The sequence below is a fragment of the Hippoglossus stenolepis genome, chromosome 4 (assembly GCF_022539355.2).
Source record: "Hippoglossus stenolepis isolate QCI-W04-F060 chromosome 4, HSTE1.2, whole genome shotgun sequence".
Lineage (NCBI taxonomy): Eukaryota > Metazoa > Chordata > Actinopteri > Pleuronectiformes > Pleuronectidae > Hippoglossus > Hippoglossus stenolepis.
This window is the reverse complement of record NC_061486.1, coordinates 6,388,429-6,410,082: the sequence shown is the minus strand read 5'-3', so window position 1 is coordinate 6,410,082 and position 21,654 is coordinate 6,388,429. Positions and strand designations below refer to the sequence as shown.

General features: G+C 41.7%; 1 protein-coding gene across 1 annotated transcript; it reads left to right on the top strand.

Annotated features, from left to right (window-relative positions):
• Positions 1 to 53: 53 nt before the first annotated feature.
• wdr95 (WD40 repeat domain 95) lies at positions 54 to 17,670 on the top strand. The gene is made up of 30 exons (XM_035154419.2): positions 54 to 244; positions 611 to 869; positions 2,097 to 2,150; positions 2,227 to 2,301; positions 2,478 to 2,543; positions 2,923 to 3,153; positions 3,835 to 3,920; positions 4,044 to 4,136; positions 4,223 to 4,268; positions 4,375 to 4,421; positions 5,225 to 5,342; positions 5,421 to 5,490; positions 5,952 to 6,192; positions 6,284 to 6,389; positions 7,200 to 7,351; positions 8,745 to 8,847; positions 9,002 to 9,108; positions 9,191 to 9,270; positions 9,373 to 9,427; positions 9,517 to 9,562; positions 9,938 to 9,997; positions 13,794 to 13,956; positions 14,049 to 14,135; positions 14,242 to 14,300; positions 14,953 to 15,085; positions 15,186 to 15,225; positions 15,705 to 15,793; positions 16,771 to 16,955; positions 17,095 to 17,197; positions 17,327 to 17,670. The coding sequence occupies exons 1-29, from the start codon at positions 183 to 185 to the stop codon at positions 17,161 to 17,163; spliced, it is 2,982 nt and encodes a 993-aa protein (XP_035010310.1). The 5' UTR covers positions 54 to 182; the 3' UTR covers positions 17,164 to 17,197; positions 17,327 to 17,670.
• The last annotated feature ends 3,984 nt before the right edge of the window (positions 17,671 to 21,654 follow it).

Genomic DNA, 21,654 nt, shown 5'->3' with positions numbered 1-21,654 from the left:
CTACTGGTTTCTTAGTTACCATGGGGCCACCTGCTCTTCTCAGGTGTAATGCTGGGAGTGAGTGTCAGGTAGACTAATGTTAGATGTGTCTGATTAACGTGGGTTTGGAGCTCTGTCTGAGGAAATGTCGGGTTTTTAAAGTTTTCCACCACATCAACCTTTAAGACGCATCATCTGACTAGATGGAGAAAAGGGTTCGCTCCTCCTCAGCTTGTGGAAGATTAGAAACCCAACACGTGACCAGGTAATCTGCTGATTTGTTGATCTTCTTACAGTAATGTTGTCAAGTGCCTTTTCAATTTAATGCTGAATATATCTGATCTGAAGTGGTAATGTCTAGAGCAGTGACAATGAGACCATATGCTGGGGCCTTCTCTTGTTGTCGTGCATTAATCTCTGTCTCGTTCAGAAAATGTTTGCTGTTGTCATGGTGCTGGAGTGGCCTTCAGTAGCAGGACTGAGTTATACAGGAAGTCTGCTCACATGGGACTCACACACTGTTTTCACTTGTGATTATTTCTCAAAGTGTGTTCATGAGTAAATAAATAAAATATTCACTTATGGCAACATGACAATGCATTTCATCAGAATAACATCTCAAATCCTCCAGCATCCTCTCGGAGCAGGAGGATGCGGGGAAGAAGGCGAGGAACCCGTCTGGGCCCGGATGTCAGGGTGAGAAAGTTGCAGATGATTTCGTGCCACATAGACGGGTAAACGAGGACGTCAGAGGGCAGCCGGAATGGTTGATCCGAGAGCTGCTGAGGCAAAACAGACGAAGACACTCTGTCACACTTGGAGATAAGGCTTCAGTCATGAGAGGACAACACCGCAGTATCAATTCAATCCGCCGACTCTGCAGCCTCAAGGTACAGTTTCCCAAAAAACATCTGGAAGTGAAATCAGTGGAATAAATGTGACCTATTTAAACTTGTCTGTGCATATCAAACCTTGCCACTTGTCTCTGTCACAGTCATGCCATGCCTTTAGCCGCTTTCAGCCTCAAGGTGTCACTAGAGTGTCACATTGCCGCCAAACCAGCCTGCAGACTCAAACTCAACTTTCAGCTCATATCTCACCAGATGCAATACGAATGTGAGGCAAGGCCAAAGATGCCATTTTAAATCAAATTCATGATCAGTTTCCGTGCAGCCTGACAGCACATCGGGCAGGACAGTGTATATCCCAGAGGCCGGGGGAGGTGGGGGAGGTGGTGGCCACGTTTCAGGCCAAAGTAAAACAAACACAGTTGCTGAGCCAGCTACTTCCTAAGGAACCCCAGCAGATTCAAATCCAAGCTTTCAAGCTGCCAGGAATGATAGAACGATGCAGGGGGGCTGCTGCAAATGCAACCGTCTGACGGTAGCGGGATTCAGTGGTGCAGATGTCAGTCACCCTCTCCTGCTTAATGTAATGAATAATGTGCCATAACAGATTAGGCCAAACAGGCTCACGAGTTTCAAAGTTATGCAACTTCCCAATAAAGGAAAATTGGGAAAGCAGTCGAGTTTATGTGAATGCTTTTAGTACTTCCATCACTTTGACTGATTAAACAATTATCTCAACCGTTCAGGAGATCCTGCAGGGAAACGTCGACTCTAGTTACATCCTTGAGGAATTAGGCTGTTTATCCGCGTTATTTATTAATGATAGATCAAAGGGTGTCATGGATCACAGAGCCGTTGCCAGGAAACTGTGTCAGAATGACGAAAGGCCATTAAAGCAAAGAGTGCGGCCTGTCGTCTGGCAGGGTGCTTGGCGTCTCAGGGACTCGTCATAGTTGTTGTGGCCATTGGACATTGTCATTAATCCTCAGAGGTGGAGCCCTAATTGTGTGTGTTGATAATTACACAGTTTCCAGTTTAAACGTGCAGTATGTTAACGTCTCCTCTCTCACGTCGGTTTGTGTTTTTAGCACTCAGACTCTGTGAACTGCCTGGTGAGTGGATTTGTGTGAACAGAAAAAAAAAAAATGGAAGGAGCCGTTTTTTGCTAATTAAAATTATCATATGATTCATGCTCCTCTAATACAATGTTCAATATCAACTCGGCTTAATGCTTTAATATAAAATCTCTGTTGTTCCTGTCTCCATAAGATCGATGAGACAATATCGCTCGACAACCTGCAGAGACTGAAACAAGCATTTGAGGTAGTGTATGAATTCCATCTTTAGAAACACCCTGATGGTGTTTTCACACATTCTTACTGTGTTTTTCTTCTTATAGGACTTTGGTTCGAGATGCGTCGACACAAAGAATTTTGGACGTATAGTGAAGAAGTGCTTGGGTTTGCCTAACACAGTGAGACAGCCTGACATTTCTCTTTTTATCTCACTGCCCCCCATAATTCCCTCGTCCCTCTGTGCCCTCCCTGTCTCGCTCCTTTTGCAATTAAGGACAAGCATTTTGCAATTATATGATCAATTTACAATAAGTGTCACTGTTCTTTTTATTCTTTTGTTCTTTTGATTTCACAGAGCAACGAGCAGATTCAAGCGTTATTTAAGAAGATAGATTATTCAGGCCAAGGGAGAATTTCATGGGTGAGATGAAATTCATATTTGTCTCTCATGGAGCATGCAGCCTTTTTATTTAGTGCAAGGGGAATCGCCTTAGTTCTAACACATTTCCATGCACGCCAACACCACTAACAGAGAAAGTGTAACTGGAACTGACCTGAACACAGTTTTTTGGGCTAATCGGCTTTTCTAGTCGACTACTAACACAATTATCTTGAGTTGACTCAAGGTTGCATTCATTAAAAAGCTGAAAAATTACGTCCAGCTTCGTACACGTGCAAATAAGATTATCAGACTGTAGATATCTGAGATTTGTTTTTTAAATATGAGTCGAAGAAGTCATGAATATGCAGGATACACAGGCCGAACACGACCATTTCTGACGCTCGTTAATGTGATGCAGGGTCAGTTCTGCGCTCACATGCTGCAGGAGAACAAGGAGAAGGAGGAAAGTGCGAGACGCAGCAAGCAGGTGGCTTTTACTCTGCCTGCCACTATGAAGGCGTTGGGGCAGGGCGCTCCCATCGTCAACATCCACTCCACCCATGACGGCACCATCGTAACGCTGCGAGAAGACGGCACCGTTTGCTCCTGGAGCCCCGAGCTCAGACCTCAGTGGACCAGACATTTATTTGTATGTAAATTTCACTTAATATTTGTCTTACAGTCGACAAATCCCATGAAAAGACTAAAACCAACAATGTGTTGGTGAATCTCTGGATAATTGAGTCCTCTGTGGCTCTCGGCCTGAAGACACAAGTTCCTTTTAAGAATCCCATTTCCTTAGACACTGCTTTTTAGCTAATGTTACTCAAACAGGGGGAAACAATACATTTGCTGGGGGCTATTTTTAGCAGCTGACATTTGCTGTCCTGTTGTGTATTTACTGCAGGACACTGTGAGCCGGATTGACTCAAAACAAACAACACTGCGTGTGTTCATTAAATGGAGGAACACGTCGCACAATGCAATGTGACTCAATGGTGTGTTTTGATGTTTTTTGGGGGGGGTGACTGTGCAGCTCTATGGGTGAGCAGAAGAAATATATAGTTAAAATGAATAGAGTGGTGGTTTGCTTCTTTTCATGGGATTTAAAGATAATGAGAAAAATAAAGAATATCATAAGATTTAGACTTTGATATTGTCCCTAATGTACAGGTGGTAAAAGGTTCATCTCAGCTTCTCTGACAAACTGACACCATTTAAAATGTACAAGTATTTAATGAAGGTGTCCCCCCCCCCCCCTTTGAGATTTGAACGTACAATCTTTAAAAAAGTTTCTGTTTTCTTCACATTCCTTCTTTATTCCCAACAGAACGGAGACGCTGCCAACAGCAAGTCAAAGTGGGCGAGTGATTTCACCGTGATGACCGAGTACAACAAGCTGATGATTGCAACAGGGTATTAAGAAAGGGAGCAATGAAAATCAATCCCATAAAGATTGGATCCCTTATGGAGTAAATGTATTTGGTAAATGATTTTTACCAAAGTGGGTTCACTGTGCATGTCTTTGTAATCTTGCAGGGACAGAGAGATCCAGTTTTACGATCTCACCGCTCTGGAGCCGTATTGCCAGATCAACGCTCTGGACACAGTTCCTCTGACGCTAGACTACGGGTGAGTGACCAAACTACCCGTTAACACACTGTATCTTTAAAATGTCCCGTTAAGTCCCACATCACGGTTTGTGTGTTTTCTCACAGCTCCACTGGTCCTGATAAGTGTTGTATTCTGTATGGAGACACTGAGGTAAGTCATTAAAAAAAATATACAAACATTTTATTGTAAGACTAAATCATTTTTTATTTGACTCAGTTGATGCTGTGCGAGGTTAAGTTTTGTCTTTATGTTTCAGGGATGTGTGACTATCATTTTAATATCCTCTGTTGGAGATACACTCAGGTAAATGGGCTTTTTCTAAAGACCTACATATTCCTTTTATAATAGTATTACTACTATATAAAGTATATTTTTTATAGTGTAATCCTATCAGATCTCTTCCAGCAATATTCTGGCAGCTACTCAATTTCGGGGGTTTAGATTCTTGGCTGAGTCCAAAGGAGACGTCCACCATCATCAGCTAATCAGATTGGTTTAGTTTCTTATTTGCCTCCTAGATCATGTTCTTGGCTGATCAAACATAATTTATTATTTTTTTCCTATAATATCATTTGATCATATCATAAAAATATGAAACATTTAGCTTTGGCAGATATTTAGAACAGTCTAATGAAATATGATTGATGATAACATTTTCAAAGCTCCAATGAATTCATTTGTAAATAATGAATTTTTTGAATAACTGTAAAAACATTATATATATACGAGTTGTTCCAATGAGTCAGGACTTAGAAATTGGCTGAATTGCATTTTTAAAAAGTTGTACTAAAAGTTGTCCCAGTTAAATGTAGGTCCTTGTAGAGTCTAGTGTCCGCTGCATGTGAACAAGCTGCATGTTTTTCCCAGTAGTGTCACAGTTACTGTTACACTGCAGCAGCGTGCCTGGACCAAATGGACTCGTGAACTAACAGCAGGGTTGTGAGTGAACGCTTCAAATATGTGTTTGAAAATTATACCTTTGCTTCCCACTATAGGTTACCTGTCAATCAAAGAAACGATTAGTGTACCAGTGTGACGCCTTGTCTCCTGGAAACGTTTCAACAGCTTCTATCCTGACTGTACATCTCATTCTTTTCCTTTCACAGGTTATGGAATAAATTACCAAAGGTGGAAAACGTGCCCAACATAGTGATTGACAATGCGGTGGTTTCTCCCAATGTGACGTTCGTCAGGTGGAAGGTTCATCAGGACTGGGTGACACAGGTGAAGTTACATCTGCACGAACCATGTAAGAATAAACCCTGAATAGACAGAACAACTGACTCTTCCCTATGAATTCAGGTCAGGTATTTTCCAGGTTTCCGAGCTGTTGTCTCCTCATCAAATGAAGAATCCTCTTCTCTTGTTATAGGTAATTTACCTTCAGTTTGTGTCTTTGTTTATTTTTCTTTATTGGCAGCACATGCAGAAGAATAGCAAATAACGCCGAGATTATAATTGCCGTAATTAAAAGACGTGTTGAAGTCTGTTCTTACACCCTTTGTGCTGAAAGAGCCACACAAAAAGAGTCGCCTGCTGCTATGGACGGTAAATAAATATCAAGTCCTTACTATTGTACTCAGTGTTGAACAAGCGGGAGCCTGCAGGAGAGCTGTGAGGGATGACTCATTTATCACAACTTCACTAATCAATGCCAGTGTGTGTGTGTGTGTGTGTGTGTGTGTGTGTGTGTGTGTGTGTGTGGGCGTCGCCTTTGTATGTGGGCATGTCCACTTACCAGCTCGGTCATTTATTCTGATAACGACTTATCCTGCCTCCGTTTTGATTGATGCTCACACAAATGGCCTTGTAATAAAACACTTCCCCCTTGAGGCTGCGTGCTGCCTTTGACAGACGCCGAGCAGCAGCTGAGTGAGATCAGAGAGGCCTGCTACGAAGGGAAGACCAAAAAGGTGCAGATGAGCTGGACCCCACAGCTCCGGGCGTCCTGCGACCAGACGGCTTTCAACATTCACAAAGGTGTCAAGACCTTTGACCTTTGCCGGAAGCACAGCCTGCTGGTCACAGGAGGCATGGACAGACTCATACGAATGTGGAACCCACATTTTTCAGGGTGAGGAGGCAGAATTCAGCGGATTCTTCAAGATCATGAACATTTCCCTTAAAAATCACCTCCTCCTCCTGGTTCTGTTTTTTCTTCTCAGGAAACCAACTGGGATTTTGAAAGGCCACTCTGCTCCCATCGTCCACCTCTGCATCTCCTCAGAGGACAGTCACGTCTTCTCTGTCTCCATCGACAGCTCTGTGAAAGTGAGACTTGACTCCTTCTTCTGTTTCAGCATTTGAATTACAGTACCGGTAAAGTAAGATATATAGATATATGGAGAGATATATGTGTAAGAAGAAATCCCACAGGGTGCTTTATGATGGAGGGGTGATATATTTAGATCCCAAAAAATAAAATAAAACAAGGCGCTCTTGCTGTGGGACACTAAAAAGCCTTTATTATTGTGGCAAAGATAAAAAATGCAACCAGGTGTTCATCATATTTACACTTCACGCTACTTTTTTACTTCCACTCGGCTGTTTCCGAGGCAGATATGGTAATTTTTACTTTACTATATTTGTTTGCAAGCGAAGGTTACTTTACATATTAAGAATCAACTTACAAACATATAAACGATATATAAAATATGAGGCATTTTGACCTCCACTAAGAAGGTTATGCAAAAACTACTAAACTGATTTCGATCTGATTTTATAGAGGGGTTTGGCATGATCCAAAGCAAACAACAATTTGGGAGAGGATCCGAATAAAATACATGGATCAAGGATTTCCCCCCCCACTCACTTTAACAGACACGGTGTCAGCTTTGTCTGAGCATCCTTCTAGATACAGTTAAACCTAATGGTCGTGTAATAGCCCATAATTTAAAGTAACACAGTAACAAGAGCCATTGTGATAAATGATACGTTTGATATTTCAAACCATTGCTTCTGAATTTTGATTTAAGTATCAATTTAAAATGCAGTACTTCTACTTTTTACTTTTACTTACCTTTACTTTAGTAAATGATGCAACCTCATTTTTCATTGGGTGCCCCCCCCCCTCTGTTTCAGATCTGGGATATTCAGGACCAGTGTTGCCTGTTTACGGTCGACCCGAAAGCGAGCGGGATTCACGGAGACATTTCTGCATGTTCGTATTCGCCGGCCATGAAATCTGTCTTCATCGCAGCAGACTGCCTGGCTGTGCTCTCACTCAAGTTAAGGTTGGTTGTTGTGCCTTTGTGCGTCATTCATCATAAGACCCAATGTGTTCTGAAGCTACTTTGAAAATATTCCTCCTCCTTCAGGATAATGGTGTGTGAAAGTCAACTGAGGATTTTGAAGATTAAACCTCCCACTCAAACAAAAACACAGATTTTAAAAGTCATATAAATAATGTTCGCCTGTCGGGTGTCCATATTAAACATGATATCAGATTTTCCAAGATTGAGATTAAAGTATGTGAAAGTAATCCCTGCAAGACAAGATCTCACGTGTCAGGCGACTCCTTCTCCTTCTGTGTCGAGCTCATTTCTTTATACATTTATCTGCTCCGAGCGCAGCTGGCTCTCCCAGAATAGTCGTCTTGAATCGTACTATATGGCAGTTAATGTACTCCAGCGTACAAGTAAGCAATGGAGCAGGTTTACTAGTCATTCAGCGACTGAGCAAGAACATTTTATTCGCAACATTAGCTTTTTTTATTTCCTCACGGCGCAACGCTTTCCACTCCAGTCAGCATTTTAGCAAAACTTTTAAAATGGGCACGTAGGCTTATAGAATTTGTTTCTTTGGGCAGATTGTGTTTGAGAGTGTGAATCCAGTGTTATGTCTGTCTGTCACAATAAGCAAGAGACGTCCTGCTGTCATCTTTGTGGCTGTGAAAATTCACTCAATTCTTCGGCTCAAACATGTACACGTGGATTTCCAATCATTTATGGTTCTGATACTTATTTTCAGTATCTGCTAGAGTTGCAACAGTTTGCTTTCACAACTGCTGCAGGTGAGAGGATGAAGTGGAAGAGGTGAGAAGATAGCGAGTGAAGTGTTTGAGTCCACCAAACACTTTTGGAGTTTCAGGGGCGAACAGCGTTGCAGCCAAATCCAATACAATTGAAGTAAAATTGTGACTGATGCTTCAAACATAAAAAAAACAACATAAGAAAAACATTAAATGCCTCCATACTGTTTCTAAATGTCACCATGCAAACGTAACTCCAGAGGACAATAACAGAGGTGTGAATAACCTTGTTTCAAGTCAAATCTAAATGTCAGAATGTCTCGGATGACACCACAGGAGCAGTATGGAGGCATTTTATGTTTTTTTCTGTTGTTTTATTACGTCTGAAGAAGGAGTCACCAGTCATTTGAATTGTATTGGATCTGGCTGCAACACTGTTTACCCCTGAGACTCCAGAAGTGTTTTGTGGACTCAAACTCTTCACCCACAAACATAGTTTGGGTGAACTATCCCTTAAAGGAGGCCTGAGCTAATAAAGCAACTCCTCATAAAACATAGAGCTGGAAATGAACATTTTTAGATATCATCTCCTCAGAGACGACTGCATCTCCATTATATGAACCCGCATGTTATTCAGTTTCTGTTTCCTTGGTCAGGCCACAGATTTGCAGCCGTCTGACGGTTTCACACGACGAGCCCGTGATGTGCTGCGGCTACAGCGAGGAGTTCCGTCAAGTTGTCAGCTGCACTGAAGGATCTGTGAGTGATTTATTACTTTACAGCATCACAGACACAGAAGGTCGGCTTGACCAGCAGAATGAATACAGTTTGTGTCTATTGTCAAAACAGAAACGTGAACATTATATTTAATGATTCAATTTGCACAATGAAGTGACGTTTTCGCTGGTTCCAGTTGGTGAAGGTCTGGGACCTTGACAGCGGCCGCCAGGTGTTTGAGTTCGGTGGCACATGTGATCTGTCCGCCGTCACGTGCATGACGTTTGACCTCAAAGGGAGGAGGTACAGAGTCTGGAGAACTGACATGTTTCACTTTTCAGAGAATATGTTGTTCTCCCACTATGTTATGTCGCTGTGTTTACAGACTCATCACAGGTGGAAGGGACGGATGTTTAAAAATCTGGAACTTCAACAATGGTCAGTGCTTAAAGACGCTAAAGAAGGGTGCGTATTATAAATGTAACTACTAACCGAAAACAAAAAAAAGTTTGAAACACTAGATTATCCAGTTATTATGAAGTAAATACACTTTCACTCTTTGTGTAGATGGTAAATGTCGCGAGGTGTGCGACTGCATCTTTATGAAAGTTCACAGGAACGGGTGAGTCATGATGTGATCTCTGGCAGATGTTCTCGACTCGGTGGAAATTTGAATCCACGTTGAAGCTCGTGCAATTTATTTCTTTCCAGCTATGTGATGTCTGTCGGCCGGGACAGGAAGATTGACATTTACTCAGTGAGTATGAAAGAAGAGACAGAACACGAGGTGTTATTTGACAGTTGTATTTCAGAAATCACATTCCCATTATTTCCCCCAATTCCTCCACCTCTCCATCACATTGTGCCCCATTTGCATTTGTTTACCTTGTCATTTCCAGCTGAACTCCTTTCTGAACAGATTGGTAGTTCATGCCACATATCGGCGGTTTTGAATTTCATTATAAAACCAGACAATTGGGGGGAAATAGTGAGCACATTCTTTTCATATCCTGCTTGGCAAATGAATCTTCTTCTCATTGTCAGGTTAATAATAAGAGTGTGAATGTGCTAAGATGAGGTTCTATACAAGACACTGTTTTCGTTATATGGACGTCTCCTTTTATTTTGCCAGGACATACCCGAGGACCTTCGTCATGTGCAGAGGCCGCAGCCTTCGTGGCAGGACGACCTGGTGATTAACAGAAAAACTGTCTCGACAACAACTTTGTGAAAAGGAAATCGCAATATGTTTTTCAACGGGCTCTGAGTTAGTATTCTCCCTGTGACGTGGATTTCAGGGACACTCGATGACAGAGACGTAAACATCGGAGGGATTCAGTCGTTATTCTACCATTTCTAAAAAGCACAAATTGTCTCTTTTTTGTTGTGAGCTGAATGCGCGATCAAAAACACATCAGGCAAATATACAGCAGCAGCTCGCTCTGCAGTTACTCAAAGACCCCCTTACTCCATTTGTCTGATCATTGCAAAAGAACGTGTGGTTTTCATTTTGGTTTTCATTATATCATTAATTCTCCCTTTCAAGAAGTTGAATCAACCTTTAACCAGGTCTTGTACATAGTGTACATAATCAGCTTATAAAATATGATCTATCTATAGCTCCAAATTGAGCCATACACCATTTTAATGCTGTCATACAACATATCTATATTATTATGATACATATAATAATCATATAGGTGATTTATTATAAAATAATATAATATAATATTTTACTAGTTGGCTGTCCTTGGCCAGTTCTGTCCATGCTTTACCTCAGTGACTGTTCCAGCTACAGGACGGTGAGGTTGAAGCCCCCCTGCTGCTTCTATTTTCACATCACAGACACACAGAGGACACAGTGGTCTCGGTCCTAAGAAATTGATTTTGCTGACTGTCTAGAAAAGCTTAGAGAGAAATGGGTAACAAAGCGTCCCTGATCTCTGCCCTGCTCTGTTCAGCATCGCCTGCAGGAAAATGTTTAACTCCAGCAGTGAGTCTCTCCTTTCATCCTTCTTCTTTCCCTGTTCCAAGTCTCCCAGTTTTTAGATTTTCCATTACGTTTTTACATTTTGAAAGGTTTATTTTCATGTTTATATCATTGTATATCGTATTTACAGCACTTTATTAATCAATTGATCATATCTAGTCACGTTTTCCCTCACGCACACATTGTTGAACTTTTCCCATCACATGGATTTTGCCAGTGCAGCCAAGCTTTCACCTGTCGTCTGTGCTCTCACTGAAGTGTGAGGAGGGTTTTATCAGTTCAGTACACAGGCTGTGCACTAAAGGCCCTCAGTGCTCCCACCACAGTGTCTCAGGGTGTTACCTCTGTATTTTATCTTTATACTATTTCTTTATACTAATTTGCAGCAAAAGTTTTGTTGCATGACTTCTGTGCATTTAAAAACATGGTGAACACATTCATCACAGAGGCTGCAGGGGAAAAAAGGAGGTTGGAGATGATGAATGGGTCATTAGCCTTAACTGCATGTCTATTACTGTAGCCATTACAGTGCTTATTTTAATCCAGGCCAAGATCTTTTCCTAAACCTTAAAACTTGATCAAACTGTGATCGTTCCACGTCCATAACCACATATTTCGTATTTTTACCGTGACAATAAATGTCCAGCTTACCGCTGGTGAGCTCCTATGGGTTTTATCTGAGGGTCGGCACCTACAGTTCCAAGGTGGAGGACATGTTGACTTTGACGCTAGAATGATGTTCGGTAGATATTATATTTATGTGTCCTGCAAAGTGGTCGGATGTGTCACGGTTGTAATATCGGTTGATAACGGTTGTTAATATAATATTATTAGTTGAACTGGTTTGTCACTGTAATAATTGTCTGCTGAAGACGTAGCGAGTGGTGTCGCAATTCCGAGGGGAAGATTTTCTAGCCCTACCCCTTGTGGCTCTGTATTAAGTGGACACTACCCAGCAAAGGGTTCTTCATATCTAGGGGTGAGGCTGAGGGAGAGGAAATGGCAAAGGCCTTTAGTGTGTGTTACTGTGCATGCTAATTAGCACAAAACATAACGTACAGTTGATGGGAACGTCGTTACTTTTGCAGATTATTTGTACATTAACGTTTAGAAAAGTCTGCAGGTCATCAAAAATAATAATCTCTGCATCATATGAATATTTCACTATATGACACAACCCATAATGCAAAGCTTAAAAGATTTAACAACCACTACAGCTCAAAATCTGGCAAAGCTTCACTGCATTATCATATAGAATCACCCCTAAGCTTCAATAATAAGAACGGGTCACTTCTCTGAAGGTGGTTCGTGCTCTCGGCTTCATAATCAGTCCCCAAATAGATCACAGCCCCTTTATCTCATGGCGCCTGTGTAATGTGGCCAGGTTACCTCTCACAGGTAAAGAACTGAAAGCTGATTCTCAGTAATGTTGAGTGGTCCATTGGAAGACGTCCCCTGTCATCTCTTTCATTATGGCTGCTGGTTCCTCTCACTCTCCACCCCCCCAGGGCCCATTAAAAGAGCAGAAAGATTGCATTAGATTTGCAGTGAAGAAGAGAGACCCCTTTGATTATCCACAGAGCCCTCTCTTGAAATTGTTTTTCATTAATGGCCTGCAGAAGGAAGATCAATGGCTTGTCCCATATACTGAATATCGGCCTCCTCCTCTGATCCGCCAAAGCTCGGGTTCACTGTGAATTCCTCTGTTCCTCCAGATGGTCAGTCTTGTGTTGCATCTCATTAATATTTCAAAACGTGGCCCAGTTCAGCTCAATGTTTCTCACTGACATGGAGTATAATGGAGGCTCAAAAATCCCATCTGCTTTTGCTGGTTTGCCTCGTGCTGGCTGCGGCTTCTTGTCGGCGGCCGCGTCGCTCCGAGCGAACGTTCCCGTTGAGCTCAGTGAGAAATAAGGACATAAAGAACAAGATGAATCACGTTGTATCAGTGTGAGTTACGGCAGCAGGAGTAAGGTTTGGCTTGTCAGCTCGCTCACGCGTTTGATATCAACTCGGCTTTACCAGAATGTGTGGCACACTTGGGCACAGTGCTGCTCTGACATTAATATCATCCTTTTCCCTCGCAGCAGTTTAATGAGACTCCTTAGCTCCTCAGAATAACACATATTTGACTGGCAACCTTTCGACGTACAGTTCTCTGAGGCGTGCACCCTGATCATTTATAAACTGACAAGGCAAAAAAAACAGTACAACATCCTGTCTGTCAAACGTCTCATGTCTGTGCAATGTCTGATAAATATAAGCCTCCACCAGCAGGAAACTGAGAAAGTTGACGGCTGGCTCTGGAAAGTAACTTGTTGTTCTCACACCTTGGTTTTAGTGCAGATAAAAAAAATTGAAATTTCAGACGTAATTTGCATGTTTTATATGTCTGTCGGGATGTGTTAAAACTAGTTTAACACATTTAATTTCATGCTGAAGAGATGGAAAAAGTGATTCACGGCACCATTTGATTTAGTGGTTCTGACATGTCACTTTCACAAGAACGTGAGGTCACTGTGACCTTGACCTTTGATCCTCAGCAACCAAAATCTAATCAGTTCGTCTCTAAGTCCAAGTGAACCTTTGTGTCAAATTTTAACAAACTACCTCAAGGTGTTCCTAAGATGTTGTGTTCACAAAACCAAAAACCTTTTGAGTATTTTTACCAAATTTGAACTGATTACCTGGAGGTGTTCTGGAGACATCGAATTCACGATTCAAAAAATGTGTTTTATGAGGACACAGCTGACTTTTGACCACCAAAATCTATTCACTACGTCCAGCTGCATGTTTTTACAAAATATCTCAAGGCGTTCTTGAGGTATTTGGCTGTTGCCGGCATAACAAAGACAGGAATGCTTCATATCATCGGTCATGACTCAAATGAAAAGAATGTCACATTGTCTAATGTACTGCACATTATTTTTACTTGGCTGGAATAAACTTTTTTTGATGTTCCAGTCATTAGAGAGACTCACATTTTGTCCCTCTTCAGAAAAACGGCCATAACGACGACATCCTTTGTGTGGCGCAGTGCCCCCCGTCTCTCCTGGCCACCAGCAGCTACGACGGAGAGATTATCGTGTGGAACGTGGTTTCTGGACGGATACAGTGTCGGATCGTCCCCCCTCATGCAGCCGAATACCAAAATGCTGAAGGTGTTTTTTCAAACTGAAAGATGAATGTGCTGCATTCATTAAAAGAAAAACCCCTGTGACCAGCACATTGGGATTTTTACGTGTTTTTGCAGGACTGGACTCAAGTGTTCCAAGCATCATTTTCCTGAAGAACCTCCAGGTTTCCTCTGCCACGCTTCTCTTGTCTTCCGGCGCCGCGGGTGAGTGTTAGGAAATTAATTACTAATTATAACACATGATTTCACTTTACGACCTTCCACAATGTCTTTTAATACAGTGTAAATTATGTATTGTCTCTCGTAAAAGGTTGTATTAATGTCTGGCAAGTGCTCAGCGGAGGAAAGTTCCTGAGCTGCTTCAAAGCTGTAAGATATTTTACTCCACTATGTTCCTCAGTTTGACTTTTGAATGTCAAGGAATGACGCTCCAGTTTCACTTTGCTTTACTCTTCAAATTTGCTGATTAAAGAATAATTCAGTCTCTCTGCTTTGCTCCATAAGCTTTTAAACAACTGGAAGGTACCTTTTCTTGCAGCTGCTGCAAAGCAGAGACCCTGAATAACGGGATGTTAATGAATATTGGAGCACCCTCCCCAAAGCTCAAATAAAATATGTGCTCGTGTAATTCTCCCAAATAAAGCAGAAATCGTGTTTTCAGGCTAAACAGCATAAAAGTGTTAATAATTTTCACAAGAGACACACAAAAATCTACATTTGTGTGACGCTACCCTGTCCCACTTGTGTTTTGTTAACTGGCAACAATGGCTCTTCACAATACGAGCTGCTCTCATTTCCACACATAGACTTACTTTCCTCATGATTAGTTTCTACCATGTGTTGCCTGCCTGATTATTTTATTCGGAGAGGACTATTATCCAGGGGAATGTGCTACATCTTTATTCTGTGTGAGTGAGAGAGAGAGAGAGCCGGTGCCAAACTATGACAAATAGCAGTTGGTGACATTGTGCAGGTACGTGTATATTTTGATGATTTTTCCCCAAACATTTCCATTTCGCAGTCTAGATTCCGGCAAAAAATTACAAAACTGGCTAAAGCAGATGAGGACACGTTGCTCTACGCTGCAGACAGAATTGGTTACATCTACGTTTTCAACATGAGCAAGTTTTCCCCCCAGCAAAAATCACCCAGAGGTTGGCTTCTTTCTTTTAATTTATTTTCTTGCCTTTAATTTCCACATGCAGTGGAAATATGAAGCTGTGCTGACAACTTAATTTCTTTCTATTCATTAAGCTGAAAACTTCTGGCGTGCCCACACCAGCAGAGTTTCTGGGTAGGTGAAAAATACAGACACTTCACACACAACACTTTTTCAAGGACATAAAATCCTCTTGTCATCAGTTTAAAAAAAAAAAGGAAAATCATTGGCTGACTGCAGTCAAAGAGCAATTCGACTTTCAGTTGTGTCCTTGACCTTTAACTTGTTGAACACTTAAAACTCCCCGTGCGTGGAACCAGTCATCCTCAGTCTGGGTTTGACGGTGGCAGCACAAACAACTTAACTTCCTCCTGCTGCAGACAGACAGAGTGTAGAGTTGACTGTGTGTGTGTGTGTGTGTGTGTGTGTGTGTGTGTGTGTGTGTGTGTGTGTGTGTGTGTGTGTGGGAGGGTCTCGAGCAGACGATCATTGCAGGTGAGGTGCTGCCCGGGGCTGCGTTCACCATCAGACCCGCCAACACCGCGGATGATTTAGAGTGCTCTGCCAGAAATGCCGTCTCCCATTTGGTCTCATGTCTCTTTATTCTGGTCCAGCCTACAGATTGTTGACAATGATCAAGTGGTGCTCACCTCATCCACAGACTACACCGTGCGTCTGTGGAGCTCCCGTGGACAATTCATAGGTGGGTGTCGTTTTTGCATCCGTCAGTCCCCCCCTCGTTCCAGACACCATCAATTTCCATGCAACATTAGCAACATTCATCCTGAGCAAGGTGCAGCGCTCAAGGTAAAAACTGTTCTTTATGCGTATGTTCATTTCAGTGTAAAGGTCCACATGGCTGGCTTAACCCACAAGGGGCCCCTGGGGTGAAAATGAGCTGTTTGGCCCCTGTCGCCCCCTTAATCCTCCCACTCTCTGTGCAGTGTGTATGTGTCCCGTCGACTTTAAGTACCCGTCAAGTACAGTGCACTCTGAAATCTACATGGCAGTTTAATTATGTTGTGTCTAAGAGCTGTTGAATAATCAGACCTCCTACGCAAGTTTATTACCTTGCCTCGGGTTTACAGTGTATCAATTAGGTTTTGTTGATAACAACACACACACACACACACGTAATTCTGTATGTTTACTTTTATTAATGCAATACTTTCACTTGTGAAGTATTTTTACGTGGGCAGGGGGTTGTTTTCAAGTTAATCTGAAAACGTGTGTGTGTGTGTGTGTGTGTGTGTGTGTGTGTGTGTGTGTGTGTGTGTGTGGTCCAGGTATTACTCAGGTTGTGGTGAGCAAATTCTGTTTGCACTGTCACATATTGAGGACTTTTTTAGGGTTAGTTTAGGTAAGGGTTTGGCAAATAGTAACGATATCAATGTCAGTCAAAGTAATGTCCTCTGAAGTCATGTAGAGACGGTCGTGTGTGTGTGTGTGTGTGTGTGTGTGTGTGTGTGTGTGTGTGTGTGTGTGTGTGTGTGTGTGTGTGTGTTTGTTTGTTTGTTGTTTGTAGGAGGGGTGTGCAGCGCAGTAGGACGTCACGGTACAAAACTTATTCCAAATGCATCCAGACATTGTGACATTTGAAGAAGCCACAGTTTTGGTTTGTCACACTCTCTCGCTGCCACAATCTGGTGACACATTAAAATGCAGAGTTTGGATCCACAGGGACCTTTGGGCAGTCTGAGAGCTGGAGCACCCACATCCAGTCCTCCTGGATGCACCCTGCTGTCCCTTACGAGGTTCTGATTCATCCCCTGAGTGTGCCAGCTCATGAAACCTTAACTGTAAAAACACCGCGGCCTGATGAAATCGATCCTGACACGGCCGGGGCTGACGGAGGGGAGCTACAGGTGAGCTGCGTTATTTCACAAATGATTATCTCATTATCTGAGCGACGTGAGGTACTCGCCTCTCTCTCCGTCTCTCTTCACCGCCCCAAATATTGAACTGAAATGAACTCGGCCTGCTCCTCTCGTGGCATAATTGCAGTTGGCGACGCAGAGTGAGTGGAGACTTCCGCCAACATCCATCAGTGACACCGACATCGAGGAAGATTAAAAGCACATTTAACCTCAGTGGAACACAAGTCTGGGTGAGTTACACCCATTACAACTGCAAAGCACTACTGTACATATGTGCAAGTCCTATTACAGACAGATTTATATTTAGGGTGTGTGTGTGTGTGTGTGTGTGTGTGTGTGTGTCTTCTTTTGCATTTCAGACCCTGTCACGAAATTGCCGAGCATACTAACAAGCTATCGAGCGACGGCGCTCTGAAAGGCTTTTATACTGTGGAGCCACCACAAGACCTGACCTCCCCCCCGCTGCCTCGTATCGACCCTCTCATAAGCAGCACTGAGGAACTGCAGTCCACTGAATGAGATGAAACTGTATTGATCACACGTGGGAAACTGCAGCATCCGATATAATATACTATACTGAAACAATGGGGAGAATTACAAGTAAAGGTAATCATGTGGGCCTTTTCAACAATAGACCATAAGAAGTAGAAAAAAATAAATTAAATTAAGATGCTTTCAATGAAGAAATAAATTTTCTTTTTGTTGTAAACGTCAGGCTCTTTTCATTCACATTGTGAAACACACACACACACACAACTGCCCACGTTAATGTTTGCATGAAGGGAACCAGGAAAGCGCGGGGACCTCATTAGCATTAGAATGAAGCAGCAGCGACATTTATGACTTCGGGCTGTGCAGCACATTTTACTGAGACTTAAGTGAATCAATCTAGTGAGTGATTTTCTACCAAAATGCACTAATGTGTGAAGTAATGGAAATTGCTCATGTAGATATTCTCTAATATGATCGAGTCTAATACTTAAAGGTTCAGTGTGTAAGATTTAGGTGAAAGGGATCTATTGGCAGAAATTTTATATAAAATAATCCTAGTGATGTTTTCACTAGTGTGTTTCATCTAAATTGTACGAATTGTTGTTTTCTTCACCCTAGAATGGTCCCTTTATATTTAAATACTTTATATTTACATCAGGAGTGGGTCCTCTCTACGGAGGCCGCCATGTTTTTTACAGTAGCCCAAACTGGACAAACTAAACATCTTTGAGTTTTTATGAGAACTGAAGGCTACCACAGGTTCTCTTTCATGTTTGGAAGGGGTGAGGTGAGGGGTGTTCAGCTGCAACATGCAACTTCACCACTAGAGGTCACTTAATCCTACACACTGAACCTTTAAACTAATGCAGCCTTAATGCAGCTATATACAATAGTTTTATACTAACAATGGATTGTGTTACAACTTGCATGTGAGAGAGGTCCCTCATAGATGAAGTGGTGTGACTCTGAATCTGTTTGCTCATTGTTTTTGGTTTGTTGGCCTCAACTTTAAGCAGACAGATTTGTCTTTAGCTAAAAAGCTATAAAAACAGACTGTACTCTACCTGCTTGGCACCAAACAGACGACAGACAAAGCAAGCGTCAAACTGGAGAATTTAGCGTTCATTTGAAGAGCCAGACATTTCAGCCCGGTCTCACCAAATGGCGAATGAATATTACACCATGAAGCCAAGTTCCTGCAGTAATATCACATTTATCACTCTGCATTTCTTGCTTTTCTCATATCATTCCACATCACATCATTCAACCCTTTCTGTCCCTATTCAAGACGTCTTAAATCAGATGCATGGGTGATAAATTTTACACCAAAAGCTTAAAATGCATGAATATGACATGTAATTTGCTGGTTGAGGGTAAAACAGAACTAAAAGGCTTCAGGGTTTAATATTGAACTCTTCAGTTGGAGCCAGAAAGTTTGTTATATCATTTTAAGACTAACTACTGGCTGTTGCACAGAGAATATAATCTCACAGAGCAAACTGCCTGATGCTGAAAATATGATTATTACAATTTTAGTGATAAAGGCTCTAATTTACATAATTTATTTCTTTATATTGGAGATATGAGGAATTATCTCTGTAATGAATGTTTCATCTGATCTTGTCGCATTCAAGATATTATCAATAGAAGCCTGCATACTTTCAATTTCCTCACACATACATTTTACAAACTATATCATCTGACACATCAGAGTTTAAAGTAAAGCTGTAGGACTTCTTCATAACCTTCATGGATTTAACAAATTGGGAGATGTAATAATGTATCATGGATTTTACCACAATATAAATTGCCTGTTGAGGCTACAATCGAGAAAACAGAGACTCTCCCTGCAGCTAATCAGCGTGAATACTAAAATGTGGCGTCAGTAACATTTTGGAACATGTGACAGTGAAGAATAGAGGGAATAGAGGTACACAGTCATGTTTGTGCAAGCAAAATAAAGTGTGACAAAACAAGATGAGGTGTATTGAACTGTGCGTGAATGCAGTTTGACTCAGTCGATCAAGTATTCTCACAATGTTATTAATATTTAGTTGGGCTTCCATTCATTGAAATCATACCCAGGGAGATCTTGAAAAGCTACAATTTATCATCTTTTATACACACACACGCACACACACAGACATTCACAGACACACACAGTGCAGTGCTCCCCTTCCTGAGGGTGTGTGAGAGCAATTTAATGTTAACAAACGATAACAGTAACCAAAGGCAGGTTCTACTCATGTTTGTTTTTTTAATCTCAGCAAATATTAGCCTCTATAAACTAATTATCCTCACAGCGGCAGAAGCTCTGAATTATTCAGAAATGTTCCTGTGTATTTAAGCACTTACAGAGGGAAAAGGGAAACTGTAATTTAGGAAGTGGAAGTCAGAAATTGTCGGGGTGGAAACTCTTAATTATAGGTCGCAGCTCTTCACAGGTCCGTGTGTTTTGGTTCCAACCAGGCTGAAGTGAAACCCACTGGGATCTTTCCCTCAGAGGATGAAATATGATCGTGTTCATACAGTCCTCTGGAGATTTTCAATATTTCAGCTCATGTTAAACTCTCCAAACAAGAAATAAAAAAACACAGAGCCGAGAATTTCATTAGACAAAAACATGCAGCTGCTTCAGTGACAGTGAACTGGAGACACGTTGCTTCCGGAAGTAAATGTGACTGTTCCTCCGTAGAATCAAATAACAGCCACTGTCCACAAACGTGCTCTTTCATTTACTGTCAGTGGAGACAAACATTCAGGGGGACGCTCTGTTGGTTTTGCTGTTTTTAGCTCTGGGAGAAAGACGTGTTCACTGTCACATATGTGCACTGATCAAAGTTCACCTGGAGGAACGCTGCCTTCACTGGATGTCGGAAATACGGTTTCTACAACTGAAGATATACGATTATGCTGCTGTGAAAGTCGAGCACCCATTCTGCCAAAAACTGTGGGCCTCATAACACAAAGGTTGTCAACAACTCAAGTTAATTATACTCTATTGGGAATATATATAAACAGAATTAGACTAATTTTCAGATATAAATGTGTTTAAAGTAGATTGGAGTAAGTAAAGCATCCAAATCCACACTGTTGCTTTTGATTATTCAGGTACAAAAATACAAAATAAAGTAAAACTGGGTAGATTTTATATATATACACTGCTTTTCACACACATTCATACAGCACTTCTATATAAAGTTTTTTCATATTAAATATGTAATTTTGGGTTCAGTGTCTTGCCTGAGGACACTTGGTCATGCAAATTGTAGTCGGCCTTCCACCGACCTTCTGGTCCGTGGTCGTCCCGCTCTTCCTCCTGAGCCACAGTGAAGTGCAGGACTGAACAATCCTCTTAATTTAGATGCTAAATCATGTCAGTTTCAGACAGAGCTGAGACACTTCTCTTTTCTCTGTTGGATTATTCAGCTCTTTACAACCTTCAGCAAAAAAAAAAACCATTATGATTTTCAAAACTCAGCAAATCTCTGAAAGAAACACAATCTTTCTTTTATCCTGACTCTTACTCTTCACACATCTGCAGCAAGAAAACACAAGTGGTAAATATAAATTCCCATGTCATGATGCAGTCGTGTGTGTGTGTGTGTGGTTTTGAGGTGAAAATACAACAAAAGAGAACAAACACAGTATCTCGGTAATGAAACTAGTAAATAAGCATATTTACAAGCCCGGCAAACCCACAGAGGTGATTCCAATTACTGAGGCTTATTAAACTCCCACTCAAGTTGAAGTTCTGCTGGAAGCCAATGATGTGACTAATCTCTGTGTCTAATAACAATGATAAAGGTGTCATCTCCTCAGACTGACGCCACTGAGCCACATAGTGAAGTCACTCGTCAGTGTGGGCGTAATCAAGCTTTGGTTAGAAAAAACAAAATTGACAAAGCAAGAAAAAACAAAGAAAGTTTTGATCAATTGCCCCTTGTTGCTTCTGCAAGTGCGACTATAGCAACCAGCTGAGCAGGAGTCGAACTGGAAGACTGTGAAGTTAAGTCATTAAAACTCGACCATGCACCGGCTCTGCACTTTGTCATGACCTTTTCCACTACAGACGTGTTAACATGACGCTTCTCAAGAAAAAACAAGTTTTCTTCATGACATTTATGACGCCTGCATCCCCAATTCTAAATCCAGAGACCAGTGGGAGACCTACAAGGAACAGAGCCATGTTTGA